General features: G+C 40.9%; 1 protein-coding gene across 4 annotated transcripts in view; it reads left to right on the forward strand.

Annotated features, from left to right (window-relative positions):
* The window catches only part of FER (tyrosine-protein kinase Fer), a 751,747-nt gene that overhangs the window by 574,677 nt on the left and 161,079 nt on the right, over window positions 1–15,991 (forward strand). For all 4 annotated transcript variants that reach the window (XM_067159220.2, XM_067159229.2, XM_067159236.2 and 1 more), the window contains exon 3: window positions 15,037–15,133. In XM_067159220.2, coding sequence (XP_067015321.2) covers window positions 15,037–15,133 — 97 coding nt within the window. The remainder of the gene's footprint in view (window positions 1–15,036; window positions 15,134–15,991) is intronic.

A 15,991-nucleotide genomic window follows, 5' to 3' on the forward strand; every position in this document is an offset into this window, starting at 1 on the left:
AGTTTTTCTGATGACCTTACGACGATAACACTATCCACCCTTTTTGTTTTTACTCTTACCTAAGAATATTATTCCTAGTGAGAGTTGTTAAATACTTGTACGCTATCATAGAGAACAAACGTTTTTATGGGACAATTTTCAGTTTGAAAAGAATCTTCCCGTAGCTACTGGTGCTTGGTTGGACTCTGTTCACGACTATAGGTTCATGTGCTACAGGAACTGGAACTTGATTACAGTAGTGTCCCAAGGCCTGCACAGATTGGTAAAATGCACATTTGCTTTAAAACACTCCTCAGTAGACTGAAACACAGTACACGAAAACCTACAAGAAAATTAAAACACCCGTGCGCTGCTTTATACAACAATACATTAAAGTCACTGTGGACGGGTGAAATGAAATGAAATGGCGTATGGCTTTTAGTGCCGGGAGTGTCCGAGGACAAGTTCGGCCCGCCAGGTACAGGTCTTTCGAATTGACTCCCGTAGGCGACCTACGCGTCGTGATGAAGATGAAATGATTATGAAGACGACACGTACACCCAGCCCCCGTGCCAGCGAAATTAAATTGTGGGCGGGTAAGGATGGCCGTCAAATAGAAAGCCGGCCCCGCGGTGTAGGGGTAGCGTGCCTGCCTCTTACCCGGAGGTACCAGGTTCGATTCCCTGCCAAGCCAGGGATTTTTACCTGCATCTGAGGGCTGGTTTGAGGTCCACTTAGCTATCTGACGGTGAGATGGCGGCCCCGGTCTAGAAAGCCGAAAGGATCCGTCGTGCTGACCACACGACACCTCGTAATCTGTAGGCCTTCGGGCTGCTGAGCTGCGGTCACTTGGTAGGCCATGGCCCTTCGGGGCTGTTGCGCCATGGAGTTTGGTTTGGTCAAATAGAAAGACCTGCACCAGGCGACCCGAATATGTCCCCGACACTAAACATAATAATGTTATTGGCTTTACGTCCCACTAACTACTTTTACGGTTTTCGGAGACACCGAGGTGCCGGAATTTACTCCTGCAGGAGTTCTTTATTGTGCCAGTAAAGCTACTGACACGAGGCTGGCGTTTTTGAGCACCTTCAAATACCACCGGACTGAGCCGGGATCGAACCTGCCAAGTTGGAGCCAAAAGGCCAGCTCCTCAACCGTCTCAGCCACTCAACCCAGCGCCCGACACTAAAAGTCATACGATAAGTAAGTACTCTTAGAATATAAAAGAGTTCCCATGAGAACAGTGATTTGGGCCCTTTGGCACATTACTATAGGCTAATACCGGTAAAATATAGACATTTTCGTAGAAGGATGAGCCAAAGCTCATTTTCAGCCTCACGACGTGGTGAACAAAACTCGGTAAGTAGAGACATCGAAAACCGCATTTAAAGGCCCTATAACTAACCATTTTCGAGATATTGACACCACAGGTAATGGTGATTGGTGGTGATTATTGTTTTAAGAGGAAGTGCAACTGGGCAACCATCGTCTATATAACACTAATCGGAGAGAAAAATGGAAGGGATCTGAAGGTATCAGCCAAAGAAAGACAAGAGCCTCGAAGGGTATGACAATGAAAGTCTCCCTAGGCCTCGAATGCTCTAACAACGTCGGGGTCGGAAAAGAACAAGAATTGACCAAGAGAGGTCGGATAGGATAGATGGATGTGAGGAGCCTGATACAAATAAATGATATTGACACCACCCATCGGGTGAAGAAATTACGGGCCGTAACCATAACAACGTCAGCTTAAGGGTTCTAGAATACAGGCCTGATGTTCGAAGTAGCTATGTGGGTGAGTGTAGGCAAGGCCAGGGATATATTCTGTAAACTTATAACTATCGTTAATCTGCGAGAAACTTATTGTTTCTGGATCCATATTTCCATACTCTTATTAGCATAATGATTGTGAATAGCACCAAAGTGTTGCATTCGTTATTTAAAAGGCTGAGAAACAGAAAGAATATCCTCAACAAAACGTCGTCTTAGCCTAGGCTATGGTCCTCTTCACGTAATATCAAGTAGCACGGTATATCAAACATCATCACCGTCAAAGAAACTTCAATAAAATTTAAATATTCCTTCTTTAGAAGTACAGTAATACGTATTAATATATGAATATAACCTTTATTATGTGTTGTCGCAGCTCATTGCGTCAGGATGTTTTGATTTTATTATTTCTGTTGGATCATTCCTACTTTAATTATTTCCATATGGCTCTGTGACATGTCATTTAGAAGTCTATACAATACCATTTGACAAAATATGTGCTATTTTATAAGGCGAGGGACTTCAGAAAAGTTGGAACCTTCGTAATCGTTAGACCGAGCGAAGCCGGAGCGGGTAACTAGTCCATAATATACACTGCCTGACAAAAAAGTTAAGCACCCAGAAGGAGTGGTTGAAAGTAAATGAAACTACACATGCTGAAAGACTATGTGTGTTTATTGAACTGATTACAATATGGGATGAAAGAGACAAGGGCGTTGGCAGTTACAGGTGGAATGTTGGCGCAGGTCAGTAGGGTGTCGCATCCCCACTGGCCGCGGTTTTGCGGTTCGGAATGGTGTCAAACAGCCTTTGGATCCTCTACTGAGGTGAGTTCGTCCACAGTTGTTGCAGCTGTCCCTCCAGTTCCCGCAGGTAGGTACTGGGACGGAGTCCTCTTCCAATGTCATCCCACACGTGTTCAATGATGGGGAGGTCCGGCGGTCTTGCTGGCCACGGGAGGACCTTAACATGCTCTATGCAGTCCATAGACACACGCGCTTTATGTGGACCTGCATTATCTTGTTGGAAGTCCGACTCCATGGCTAAATGGTTAGCGTTCTGGCCTTTGGTCACAGGGGTCCCGGGTGCGATTCCCGGCAGGGTCGGGAATTTTAACCATAATTGGTTAATTTCGCTGGCACGGGGGCTGGGTGTATGTGTCACCTTCATCATCATTTCATCCTCATCACGACGCGCATGTCGCCTACGGGTGTCAAATAAAAAGGCCTGCATTTGGCGAGCCGAACTTGTCCTCGGACACTCCCGGCACTAAAAGCCATACGCCATTTCTATTTATCTTGTTGGAACACTGTCCCAGGGTGCTGTGCGGACGCAGAATGTCTGTGACGTATCGCTGTGCCGTCACAGTCTGCCGAAGCACTATGTGTCTTTCCACAATATGGGCAGGATCTGCTCTCTGCCCTCGACGCCGCCAAACCCGCACATGATGGTCATCGGAGGTTATAGAGAAGCGGGACTCATCACTAAACATGATGTGACGCCAGTCGTCCTTTGTCCATGTCTCCCGGGAAAGGCACCACTCCAAACGCAGGTTGGTGTTCTGGTGTCAATGGCAACCGACGCATGGAGTGGTAGGACCCCAATCCAGCGGATGCAAGTCGTCGAGACACTGTGCGAGGATGTTGTAGAATCTCCAGTACGGTACATATTCGCGGATGGCGGATGCCAAAGTTATGGGATCCCGCAATGCTTGGCGCCGCACCATACGACGGTCCTCCCTCGGGGTGGCGTTTCTTGGTAGACCCGATCCCGCACGACGTGATTGGGTGCCCTCATGTACCCATTGAGTCCAACATCGGGTCACTGTGACATCTGAATGGCCCACATGCCTGGCAATTGCACGATATGACCAATCAGCCTCATGCAGTCCCACAATGCGGCCTCTGTCAAATGCTGTCAGTTGGTGTATAGGCTGTCTAACGCGTCTGCGAGGCATCGCGGGTGCTTCGTACTGTACGTGGTCTTCCATGCACGTCTTGCTAAACTGTCTGACTCACAGCAGTTGCCTGATAACAACTTATCAACAACAGGACGGTGCCATCACGAATGCACTCTGGTGGGCGTTCTACACATTACAGATTATTGTAAATCTAATCATTTATTCTCGCATCAATGGTATGTATGTATACCGAAATGGGATAATTTTGGACCATTCCTTCTGGGTACTTAAAATTTGTATTTTTTTTTTTTCAGGCAGTGTATTTCTTGTAAACACATTAGATCCCTTCAGTAACCACAAAGTTCCATAATACAAGTACCTACCGGTAATTGAATGTAATTTAAAAAAAGAGTTTATTGCCATACTGTGTGGTTCAAATCGTATAACATCCGAAGTATTTTTTTATTACTATTTTCAAAAAAATCAATTCTGAAATGATTTCATTGTTCGTGGTTTCTGTGTGCATGCATAACGTAGAACTACTCTTTTACTGCTTCGTGAATACTTGCATGGTTTGACTGTAATAAGTTCTTTTGGGGGGGGGGGGAGGGAGGGGGAGTAAAATTTCGTTCAGTGGACATACCAACTACGCTTTTCAACGATACCGTACTCCTTATTTATAGTCGAGATACATTAAGAGGTTCATCGTCTCGTCAGTTGTAGACTATATGCCTTCTCTGGCGATTCATTTCAAGACGTCGTAACTAACGAAGACTATCTGCCAAAATAGAGGATATTTTAGTAAAAGTTGGCAAATAGGAAATAAGGGGTGCTCTACTGAACATTTTGAGATCATTTTTGTTTAGCAGTTGTCAGGGTTGTAGTCACCTGTAATGTGATTCGAAACACACTGATGCCATGCTTACACTGAGGATGGCGGTAGTCATTTTGAGCAACTGTTGTGAGGCTGTACGTTAACTCAGGTTTGTCACTGATGTGGTACTGTACAGTAATAACCAAAAAATCCCCGGAGAGTTGGCCGTGCAGTTAGGGTCCCGTTGCTGTGAGGTCGAATCCCACCGTTGGCAGCCCTGAAGATGGCTTTCCGTGGTTCTCATTTTCACACCAGGAAAATGCTGGGTCACGGTCGCTACCTTCCCATCCTTGCTTCACCAAAAACCTTCGATGTGTTAGTGTTAATGCGACGGTAAGTCACTGGCGAGGATATACCCTAAAATGCCTACTTTTGTAACTGCTTTACAGTCTATAAAGTTAAATATCAGTTTTAGGTCAAATTAAAACGAATGAAGGGGCATTTGTTGGTGCATATAAATGCCTGCTTTGGTTGGCCGTTTGCTCCTATTTTGCGATAATTGCTTATTTAAGCGCCTAAAACATATTTTTAAATACATTTTCTAAAAGTCATTTTTTTGCTTCGATATACAGTAGGCCTATCTCGCTTGTCGGCGAAGAACTCAGCCCAATCACATTCCGTGAGATTAGAACGACATTCCCTCGATTTTGAAATATTCTGACTGAAACAAGGCATAAATTTAAATCAGAAAACCTAGAAAAGTATGTAGTTGGAGACTAAGTTCTTGCAGACCGAGCGAGTTGGCCGTGCGGTTAGGGTCATGTAACTGTAAGCTTGCATTCGGGGATAGTGGGTTCGAATCCCACCATCGGCAGTCCTGAAGATGGTTTTTCGTAGCTTCTCATTTCATACCAGGCAAATGTTGGACCTGCTTCTTAATATTAAGGCTACGGCCGCCACCTTCCCATTCTAGCCCTTTCCCATCCTTCCGACGCCGAAAACATTCGATGTGTTAGTGCGACGTTAAAGCACTTGTCTGCACAGAACTGAAATCAATAACAGACTTGTACTTCCAGATACAGTAAACACTTATTTAATATTGTATAGATCATTTAAAATGTACAATAATACGAAGTCCGGCTCCTTGGGTGAATGATCAGCGTCAAGGCCTTCTGTTTATGGTTATATTAGACATGTTTGCGAAATTAATAACTGGTTTGACAGAAGGCAGTTTGGGTTTAGGAAAGGTTATTCCACCGAAGCTCAACTTGATGATGAAATTTCAGCAAGATATAGCAGATATCCTGGATTCAGGAGGCCAAATGGACTGTATTGTGATTGACCTATCTAAGGCATTTGATAGGGTAGATCATGGAAGACTACTGGCAAAAATGAGTGCTATTGGACTAGAAAAACAAGTGACTGAATGGGTGGCTATATTTCTAGAAAATAGAACTCAGAGAATTAGAGTAGGCGAAGCTTTATCTGACCCTGTAATAATTAAGAGGGGAATTCCTCAAGGCAGTATTATTGGACCTTTATATTTTCTTATATATATCAATGATATGTGTAAAGTGGAATAAGAGATAAGGCTGTTTGCAGATGATGTTATTTTGTACAGAGTAATAAATAAGATTGTGAGCGGCTGCAGGGTGACCTCGATAGTGTTGTGAGATGGACGGTGGGCAATGATATGATGATAAACGGGGTTAAAAGTCAGGTTGTGAGTTTCACAAATAGGAAATGTCCTCACAGTTTTAATTACTGTGTTGATGGGGTGAAAGTTCCTTTTGGGGATCATTGTAAGTACCTAGGTGTTATTACAAGAAAAGACCTTCATTGAGGTAATCACATAACTGTGATTGTTAATAAAGGGTACAGATCTCTGCACATGGTTATGAGGGTATTTAGGGGTTGTAGTAAGGATGTAAAGGAGAGGGCATATAAGTCTCTGGTAAGACCCCAACTAGAGTATGGTTCCAGTGTATGGGACCCTCGCCAGGATTACTTGGTTCAAGAACTGGAAAAAATCCAAAGAAAAACAGCTCGATTTGTTCTGGGTGATTTCCGACAAAAGAGTAGCGTTACAAAAATGTTGCAAAGTTTGGGCTGGGAAGACTTGGGAGAAAGGAGACGAGCTGCTCGATTAAGTGGTATGTTCCGAGCTGTCAGTGGAGAGATGGCGTGGGAGGACATCAGTAGACGAATACGTTTGAGTGGTGTCTTTAAAAGTAGGAAAGATCACAGTATGAAGATAAAGTTGGAATTCAAGGGGACAAATTGGGGCAAATATTCGTTTATAGAAAGGGAAGTTAGGGATTGGAATAACTTACCAAGGGAAATGTTCAATAATTTTCCAATTTCTTTACGATCATTTAAGAAAAGGGTCATGGGTTCAATTCTCGCCCGGGTCGAGGATTTTAAACGCGTCTGCTTAAATCCTTTGACTCAGGAACTGGGATGTTTGTGCTTGTACCACTACCAGCCACCACAAAAATACGGAATACTGAATACATCCCTCCACATAGTGTTGTCGTCAGGAGAGCCATCCGGCCGTAAAACAGAGCCAAGCCCATATGTGCATCAGAGTTCGCACCCGCGACCTCAATAGGATGTGGAAAAAGCAGAAGCCCAAGAAGAAATTAATACAAATGCACACACCTTTTGATAGTACCTACATGTATTTAGGCCGCCTAAAACAGGATTTTTAATCCTCAATTTACTGATCACCCATCAAAGTTTTGGCTATCCTCAAAACTGGTTCACTGGTTCCATTGATAGCATACGGATAACTTACATCTGACAATAATTGAATTATTGCAGAAGACTTCCTCGGGAACAGTCGAGATTTTCTTCTGAAGACGCGAAGCAAGTACGGGCCGTGCAAGTATCAATGTTATATGTGACATGTTTAAATAATAGCTGTTTTTGTTTCGTGCTGAATGTTATTCCTCGAAACACTACGTTACTTTTGTGGCAAGTAGGTGATCCTGATCAGGCATTCTTATCATGTTTAATTGAAGACTTGACGACAAAATGCACTTACTCTGACTCATGAGGAAGGTACTGGCGGTATGTGGAGGTGAACTACTTCTTGTTTCCAAGGTGACAACTTTCTGTATGTCAACACTTTAACGTGTAAACATGCAATAGTCATAATGGAGGCGTAATAAAATGTACACTTCAGATTTTTGCCTCATAGACTACTACAGTTTTATAAAATTTTGGATTAGGTTCAGTTCAATTTTTGTCTGTTTGTTACATCACGGGAAAACGGTTCAAGAGAACTCTCGCAACTCAGTATCGGGGATAACCGAGTTGTGCACTAGGTTATATATTATGTAATTGACGCACAGCAGTATTAAGAGGCGAAAACAGGAAATGTCAAATTTCTCCGTTGATGTTAGGTGCATCGGAAACCTATTCGTACTGTAAGTTGTGGAAAATATAATTTCCGAACTTTTATTTTTCATAAGATTTTACCCTACGGTGAATAATAGCACATATTGCATATTTCGCAAACTTGCAAATATTTCCCGAAAATTTACTTCTATTTAAAAAGTGTACATAACACAAGTTGTAGTAAATACAATTTCCTATGTTTATATCGCATACATGTTTATACCTTACAAGTTATGATGACGTAGATATTCACGAATTTCGATGTTTATTCCTAAGTCCATTAACTGCGATCATGTCATGAAAATATTTAACTAGCGATGGTGGTAATTGCCATTCCAATTTGTATATTTGGCAATATTATACATTGTACCATGTAGATTTCCAGAAAGGAAAATATCAGTGCCTGGTAGTTCTTACATCTTTCTTTAGTGTGTTCTTCGTTTAACTGACATATACAGTATTTTTAACAAAGATTCATATTGCAAAGATAGTACTAAGTTACATTTATTAGAAACACAAACGTTTTCGGTGGTCATGGTTTCCTTTAAAGAAAATCAAACTTTACTAATGTTTACACAGTCCCGCATTTTAAGTTCTTTACAAGTAAAAAAAAAAGAAAATTTATTGAGATCTTTTGATGTCACTTTGATAATTCATTAGTCTTGATATCATTTAATAAGACCTATTCTTTATGAACTAACAATAACCTACTGCAAATTTTTCACATGTAGATACCATACTAATAGACGATAGGTTACATAAAACTTTGTGGTTTGAAAGTTGGGTGCCTCTACTTTTGGTAACATCGCTCTATGATCTACTTTTTATCCTCAATAATTAGGCCTACTGGTAACCTATCTATCTACACCGTTTCATCAATCTGAACCAAATTTTGTAAACTTACTTTTCAGAACCCTGTGGCTAACACTGTTTACAAGAAATTTGGATAGCCTTCTCCATTCCCTAGATTTGGCCCTTTGCCACATTAGCATTGGCTAATACATGCGAAATACGCTCTAGGAATCGGATGAAGAAATATCCGGCCGTAACCAAGGCAACGTCTGCACAAGGGGTCTGAAATATATGCACGAAGTAGGCACGTGCGTTAATGAAGGCAAGACCAAGGAGAGATTCTCTTTAAATATAATTCGTAGCTAGCGTTAATCTGTCGAGATACTGTTTCTGGATCCACATTTCCATACTCTTACCAGCATAATGACTGAATAGCACCAGTGTTGCTTTCGCTATCTACAGAGGATTCTGTTAATATTTTAAACTCGTACTGTAGACAGCGTTCAATGTTCAAAGCATATTTTACCCTTACATGAAACACTAACCTTATTTAAGAAGGAAACACTCATTACGGTGTTTAATACCGATATTATACAATATTATACATTTCATGTGCCATGTAGATTTCCAGAAAATATTTTTTTTAAACATTTCTCGTTGAAGAAAATGGGATTCTTGAACCTTCATGGTATTTAGATAATGAACAAGCTTCCGCCTTCGGATTCTCCATTCTGCGTAAAACGAACTATAGCCTGCAATATTGACCTTGAAGAAGAGAGTTCTAGTTTTCGTTAGCATAGTTCCAATGGCCGGCTCCAAATAGCTTTCGAAGTTTTCTTTGAAGTGTCGGGTGGGAGGTCACTGATCGAGGCAGCCGTGGTTCCAATCCCGGCCAAATGAAGTCACGTCTCTGTAGATTGTATTCCCTGTATTAAAAAAAAGTGGACCCCGTAGCTGATGCTTTCAAGATTAACAGTCATGCAATACTGATTTTTGGTTCTGCATAGACAGGTAACGCCGGGAGATAGAATTTTGCCGGTTGGACGACCATTGCAACTTTAACATGCTTGAAGAGGAACAGTTCAGACACATGCGAAGGCGAATCTTGAAGGCGATTTGGAACATAGACCATTCTGGATTGTAAGAACAATTCTTAAATGTATGCAGAAGTAACAAGCATTTATATCTGTAGCTAGCGGTTTAACGTCACACTGACATAAGTTTTGGAAGATTGTAGGAAAGAAAAAGGCCTTGGAGGTGGGGGTGGGGTTAAATTAAATGGTATCATAACTCATGGCTCATCATCACTAAGGCGACGTCGGGTTGTATCCAGGCAAGAGCATAAATATTCTTGAAATAAAAGTTTATGTGTATACGGAGTCCACCAAAAAACTGTCGATCCTGTGGCTAATGGCCAGAAACCAAGAATATATACTTTTGCAAGCTAGTTTTCTTGTTATCAGGGAAGAATCTGACTATGCATGAGTAGCCTACCGCATGACCATAGAGAAACAAGGGAGAGCTGTCATCAGAAAGAGAAAAAATTTCCCAGCAACTCTGACACAATGAGAGGAAAGGAAAGATTTAGGTACACACTTCTAAGCTTGTAGATTGCAGCGATGATGAGAATACTAATTTAGTGGACAGGACTACAAGTGTCCTTCCCACGATGAGCTGATTGCCAGTTGACACTGGACATAGTTGCAGTGACCCCGACAAGCCACGCTCAGCTTTACTACTGCTCTTCGCGCGGGCTCTAACCACCCCACTTCCGGATGTAACAATAAACGTACGGTACCGGTAAGCATTTCTCTTTGTTAAAAGGCGTTCCTTATCCACTTCCAGACTACAAATTCAACACGTTCGGGGAAAATATAAGTGCAGATTGGATTATTACGGGAACAGCACCATTAACGAATAGTTCACGGTCTTTCTAACCGCTAACGGTAATAATAAATAGTTTGTCCCATAGCTCATCGAGTTCTTTAACGCGTCGGAAATTGTCGCATTCATACATCCTTAAACACTTAGCTATAATTTGGGATCCATTTTATAAAGATAAAATTCAAATGATTGCAATCTTTTTCATTGAGATAAAGTTAGAAAGTTCACGACAGTCGAGTCGAAGTGTCTATGAACAGAATGTATTAATGTCGTTGGGTAATCAATTCCGACTCCTTGGCGGAATGGTAAGTGTACAGGCCTTCGGTTCAGAGGGCCCCGGATTTGATTAAGCGCCGAGTCGGGGATTTTAATCGCATTTAGCTAATTCCTTTAGCTCTAGGAACTGGATATCTGTGATCTCTTCATTGCACATCTTCATTTACATACAACACAGTACACCATCAGCCACTACAGAAACACGTGATACATCCCTGATCGGGCGGTTAGCGACGCGCAGCTGTGAGCTTGCATCCTGGAGATAGTGGGTTCGAATCCCACTGTCGGCAGCCCTGAAAATGGTTTTTCCGTGGTTTCCCATTTTCACACCAGGCAAATGCTGGAGCTGTACCTTAATTAAGGCCATGGTCGCTTCCTTCCCCCTCCTAGCCCTTTCCTATCCCCCTGTCGCCATAAGACCTATCTGTGTCGGTGCGACGTAAAATCCACTAGCAAAAATGAATACATCCCTGCGCATAGGGCTGGCGACAAGAAGGGCATCCGTCCGTAAAACTATGACAAATCGACACAAATTGTCGGCCTCAAGAAATTAAGAAAACTATATTTTAAAACAGATCTGGCCACGTTGTTAACTAATATGGATATTATTCATATTTGACGTTAATTACATCTGGACGTTGATACATCCACCGAGATTGCTGCAATTCACACGAGTGCAGCAGATGTTAAAGGAGCACACAGTGTGCTAACAAGCTTTAACCCTGCAAGTTGATGGAGGTCAAGCGGTAAGCGTCGAACAGCGTACGCCAGCCGACGTTAAGATTGTTTCAAATACCTGCTCTTTCAGGATACTCGCACATGCTTAAACATTGCGTCATGTGTTTAGTGATCATAGAGACCTAGCCGAATCTGGCATTGCCTCCGTTTTCTTGCGTAAGGCTCTTTTCTTTCAGCTTGCTTACCTATCCGTCCTACCTGGTATAATTTTTCTTTTACGACCCCGGACATTTCCGGCATTTATCTTGGACTTGGAAATATTTCTTTTGACCACTCCAAAGCAAAGCGAAGGCATTTCTAGCCAAGGTTCATTTCTATCGTAGGCTAAATGAATCCCACAGTAATTTGCACTCTAAAAGAGGAAGTCTCATTCCTTAATTTCCCAGTTTCGTTACAGGGAATCGAATCCACATTATTTCGCATGAAGTGATTGGGTCTTCATCGTGGTTAAGAAGGGCTGATTATAATTCGTTGTTTTTCTCTTGAGCACTACCCTCCGAATGCATACTTACATCAGTACGACTCGTTGCCATGTGGTGCCCTCCCTGTTGCGTTTCTGGGGTAACGCTAAGAGCTATGCAATTTAATAAAATCTTACTCACAACGGGTACACTACTTTACCTAGAATTCTGTATACAATGTAGAATTCCGTAGTGAAGCACGGGTACATCAGCTGGTATAACATTCGTTCAATAGACCAGGAACATTTTGTTATAAGGAATAGTACTGAACTTCAGAATTCATTTGGTGAAATTGAGGTGTTCAGACCATGTTGATAAGTTATGTTCATTGTTTTAAGAGGAAGTACAACTCAACAACCATTCTGTCGACCAACGGGAGTCGAACCGGCTAACCAAGGTGTCAGACCCTATAGACTTCACACCTTAACGATAATCACCACCACCACTTGCAAATGTATAATAATTGTGTTTGAAGGTTTTCACTTCATCATATTTTAGGAAAGAAGATGACCAGAATAATTAACATTAACATACAACTCGATGCTAAATCCATTCATATGCAATTGAATAAAGTCAAGCGATGAAGAAAATATTGGATAAGGAAATGTCTTAAAGGAAGTAGATCGAGCAAGTGGCTGTGCGATTTGAGTCACGTAGCTATCAGCTTGCATTTAGGAGATAGTGGGCTCGAACCCCCACTGTAGGCAGCCCTGAAGATGGTTTTCTGTGATTTGCCATTTTCACACCTTATATAAGGCCATGGTCGCTTCCTTCCCACTCCTAGTCATTTCCTGTCCCATCACCATAAGACCTATCTGTGTCGGTGAGGCGTAAGGTGAATTGTAATAACAAAACAAAACAAAACAAACAAAACAAGTTAATGAATTTTGTTACTTGGATAGTATAATAAGGAAGACATAAAATGTAGACTGGCACTAAGAAAAGATTTCAAACATACTTGAGATATGCATATTAGAAAGATGTTTCTGAAGACTTTTACTTGGAGCATAACATTGTATGGAATTGAAGCATGGTCAACAACTACCAAAGAAGGTAGAAGAATAGAAGCTTTTGAAATATGGTATTACAGAAGAATGAAAGTGAGATAGATACATCGGATCTCAAGTGAAGAGATACTGAATTGGATGGGTAAAAGATGAATGAGTTGGTGAAATTTGACCAGAGGAAGGGATACCCAAAAGTTGCTCTGTGAGGGAAGTGCATGAGGTAAGAAAAGAAGGGTAGAGGTAGAGTAAGCGATGAAGAGGATAAACATATTAGATAAGATATAGGATGCAGTAGTTACATAGAAATGAAACAGTTTACACAGGATAGCTGTATCAAACCAGTCAATGGACTAATGACCCCCAACAACAATAAACAACAATATTAGAATCATACCCATCACTGGTCAACTATTGTCTTCTGAACCCACCAACTTTGGGATGACATTTCATGTAGCAGTGTGTGGATTGACTACTCACTTCCCAAGTTATCTTCGAATTAAGTAGAGAATAGTCTCAACACAAGAGTACACAATATTATTGGCCAGTGGTTTCCCAGGCCTGGCATCATGAAAAGTTTAGGATTCCACAAATGTATTTGTTTTGAAACTGTATAATAATTGAAATCTTCTACCCTGGTCCCTCACCCCTCATCTCATGTAGGACATTTTTATTCCATGAGTTCTGGCTTTGCAGTCAAAAGGCAGCTGTGAACTCGAATGGGTATCATGATGAAACTCCCTAACGTTGTCCATTCTTTCTAGAATCTGTTCGTACCTTATCTTGATGTTACAAACAAGAATTTACCAGTCACAACATAGTCTTCAAACACTGCTGGTGTTCATGAAAGTCAGGATCATTGTAGCAAAAAGTCTGCACATAATGCACAAAATACTACTCAATCTGTTGTTATACTTCAGGTCAAATTTGTATCACTTTCTAGAATAAACTTTACTTGTATTCTCTTTGTTAAGAAAACACTAAGTAAACGAACTACTTTTTAATTTGATGGGCTGGGTAGCTCAGAGTATGACCACTGCTTTTTGAGCCCAAGTTGGTGGGTTCAATCCTGGCACACTTCGATAATACTTGAAGATGCTCAAATAGGTCAGTCTCATATCACTAGATTTAAGAGCACGTAAAGGAACTCTAGCAGGATAAAATCCAAGCTCCTCATTGTCTCCAAAAACTATAATACCAGTAGTAGTTATTTGGACATAAGACCCATTATATTATTATTATTATTATTATTATTATTATTATTATTATTATTATTATTATTATTATTATTATTATTATTATTAATTTCTTAATATGTAACTTCAGTAAATATCATGCAAGTTTTAAAACTGTCACCTTCACAGTGACTTCTGCCTGGTTATCTCAAGTTTGATACGTGATACATTTTCCTCAGCATCTAGAAAGTTTAACTAACTGAGGGGGTAAAGTCGGTCTGAGTTCACGTAGAATGATGTGGTTTGATTTTTCGTCAGAAAGTCAAGAATTTTAGAAGCACTAAGGGATTCAGTCAGCCTATAATGGTAATGTAATGAGTACATCATTCCCATTTATTTACAGATTAATTGCACGCTGAGATGAGGTTGAAAATATTTGCTTCTTTAAAGACCTCCATGACATGAAGAAAGATGGCTTTGCAGATGAAGGTCTGGAATGTGGCAGCTGTTTGTAGCTGGCTTGCAGGACAAAGTTCCTACACCCCATGTGTCTCTTAAAATCAACAGCAATTGAAGAGTCATTAAACCAATAACATTATTATTATTATTATTATTATTATTATTATTATTATTATTATTATTATTATTATTATTATTATTATTTACAAGTGAACACGTTTCTAAACTATTAGTAATTTGTTGGCAGGGCAAACAGACAAGATTGAAAACATTATTTACAATTTTCTTAAATATTTGTATGTACATTTTATGTATGTTCATTGTAATGTATAAAATGTTTGGTGTTCATAATGTTCATATTGTGCTTTTAATGTTACAGTTAACAGAAGATGTTGCGCGGAAAAAGGCTGAATACCAGAAGTACCTGGAGCTGTATCGGCTCATGCGGTCGCGATTCGAAGAACATTATGTCAAGTGTAAGTACTTTGAGATTCCCATGAAATACTATTTTTTTAATGGGGTAGATTTTCTTTGGGTAAATGGAGTAGTGGAAGAAATATATCTGGTAAACATAAATCTGTCAAGTTACTTAATTCTATTTCTTTCTTTACAATACTTCTACAGTTTAACACTAACAATCTTGTGTGATCCTTACTTGACTTAGTGCTTCCTACACTGTCATCACCGCTTCCTAGTCGACCCTGTTTCCCTGAATGTATCTCCCTATAATTCTTCTAAACAAACCCCTTAACTTATATGTACCATTGTGGTTCAAGTGAAGGCCATCTGAGTGTAAATCCCTATCTTCTACCCACGCATTAGGATCTACAAATCTTGCTCGCAGTTTCCCACATACCCATTCCATATTCTCATTCAAATCCCCAAATACCCTCTAGTCAGTATCCCTCCTACACAATATCCTACTGATAATAATCTCTGCTTCTTTAAACTGCTTCCGTGCTGTTGTAACCAGATCCCACACATCCCCAACTATGTTAGTACCTATTCCTGCTTGCCTTAATGTTATTGGTACCAGCATGGAAAATTACCACCTTCTCCTTACCCTCCTACCTACACTCTACCCTGGTTCCCTTTCCTCCACACACTTTCCTCACATGCCTGATAATTGAGTCACCCAGTGCCTCAACCCCAGGCTCCTCATTCGATCCCCTCCTCTCCTGGTCTCCCTTAACTTCCCAGATGCCTGTCAAACCCATTTCCTCCCCCTTTTTCTCCGTCTCACTACCCTCACTACCCTCCTTCCTTCTCAGACCTAACAAACAGCAACTGCATTACAAGAAATTAATTTTCTTGTTTGTTTCTGGCTTCATGGT

Source organism: Anabrus simplex, chromosome 1 (assembly GCF_040414725.1).
Source record: "Anabrus simplex isolate iqAnaSimp1 chromosome 1, ASM4041472v1, whole genome shotgun sequence".
NCBI lineage: Eukaryota > Metazoa > Arthropoda > Insecta > Orthoptera > Tettigoniidae > Anabrus > Anabrus simplex.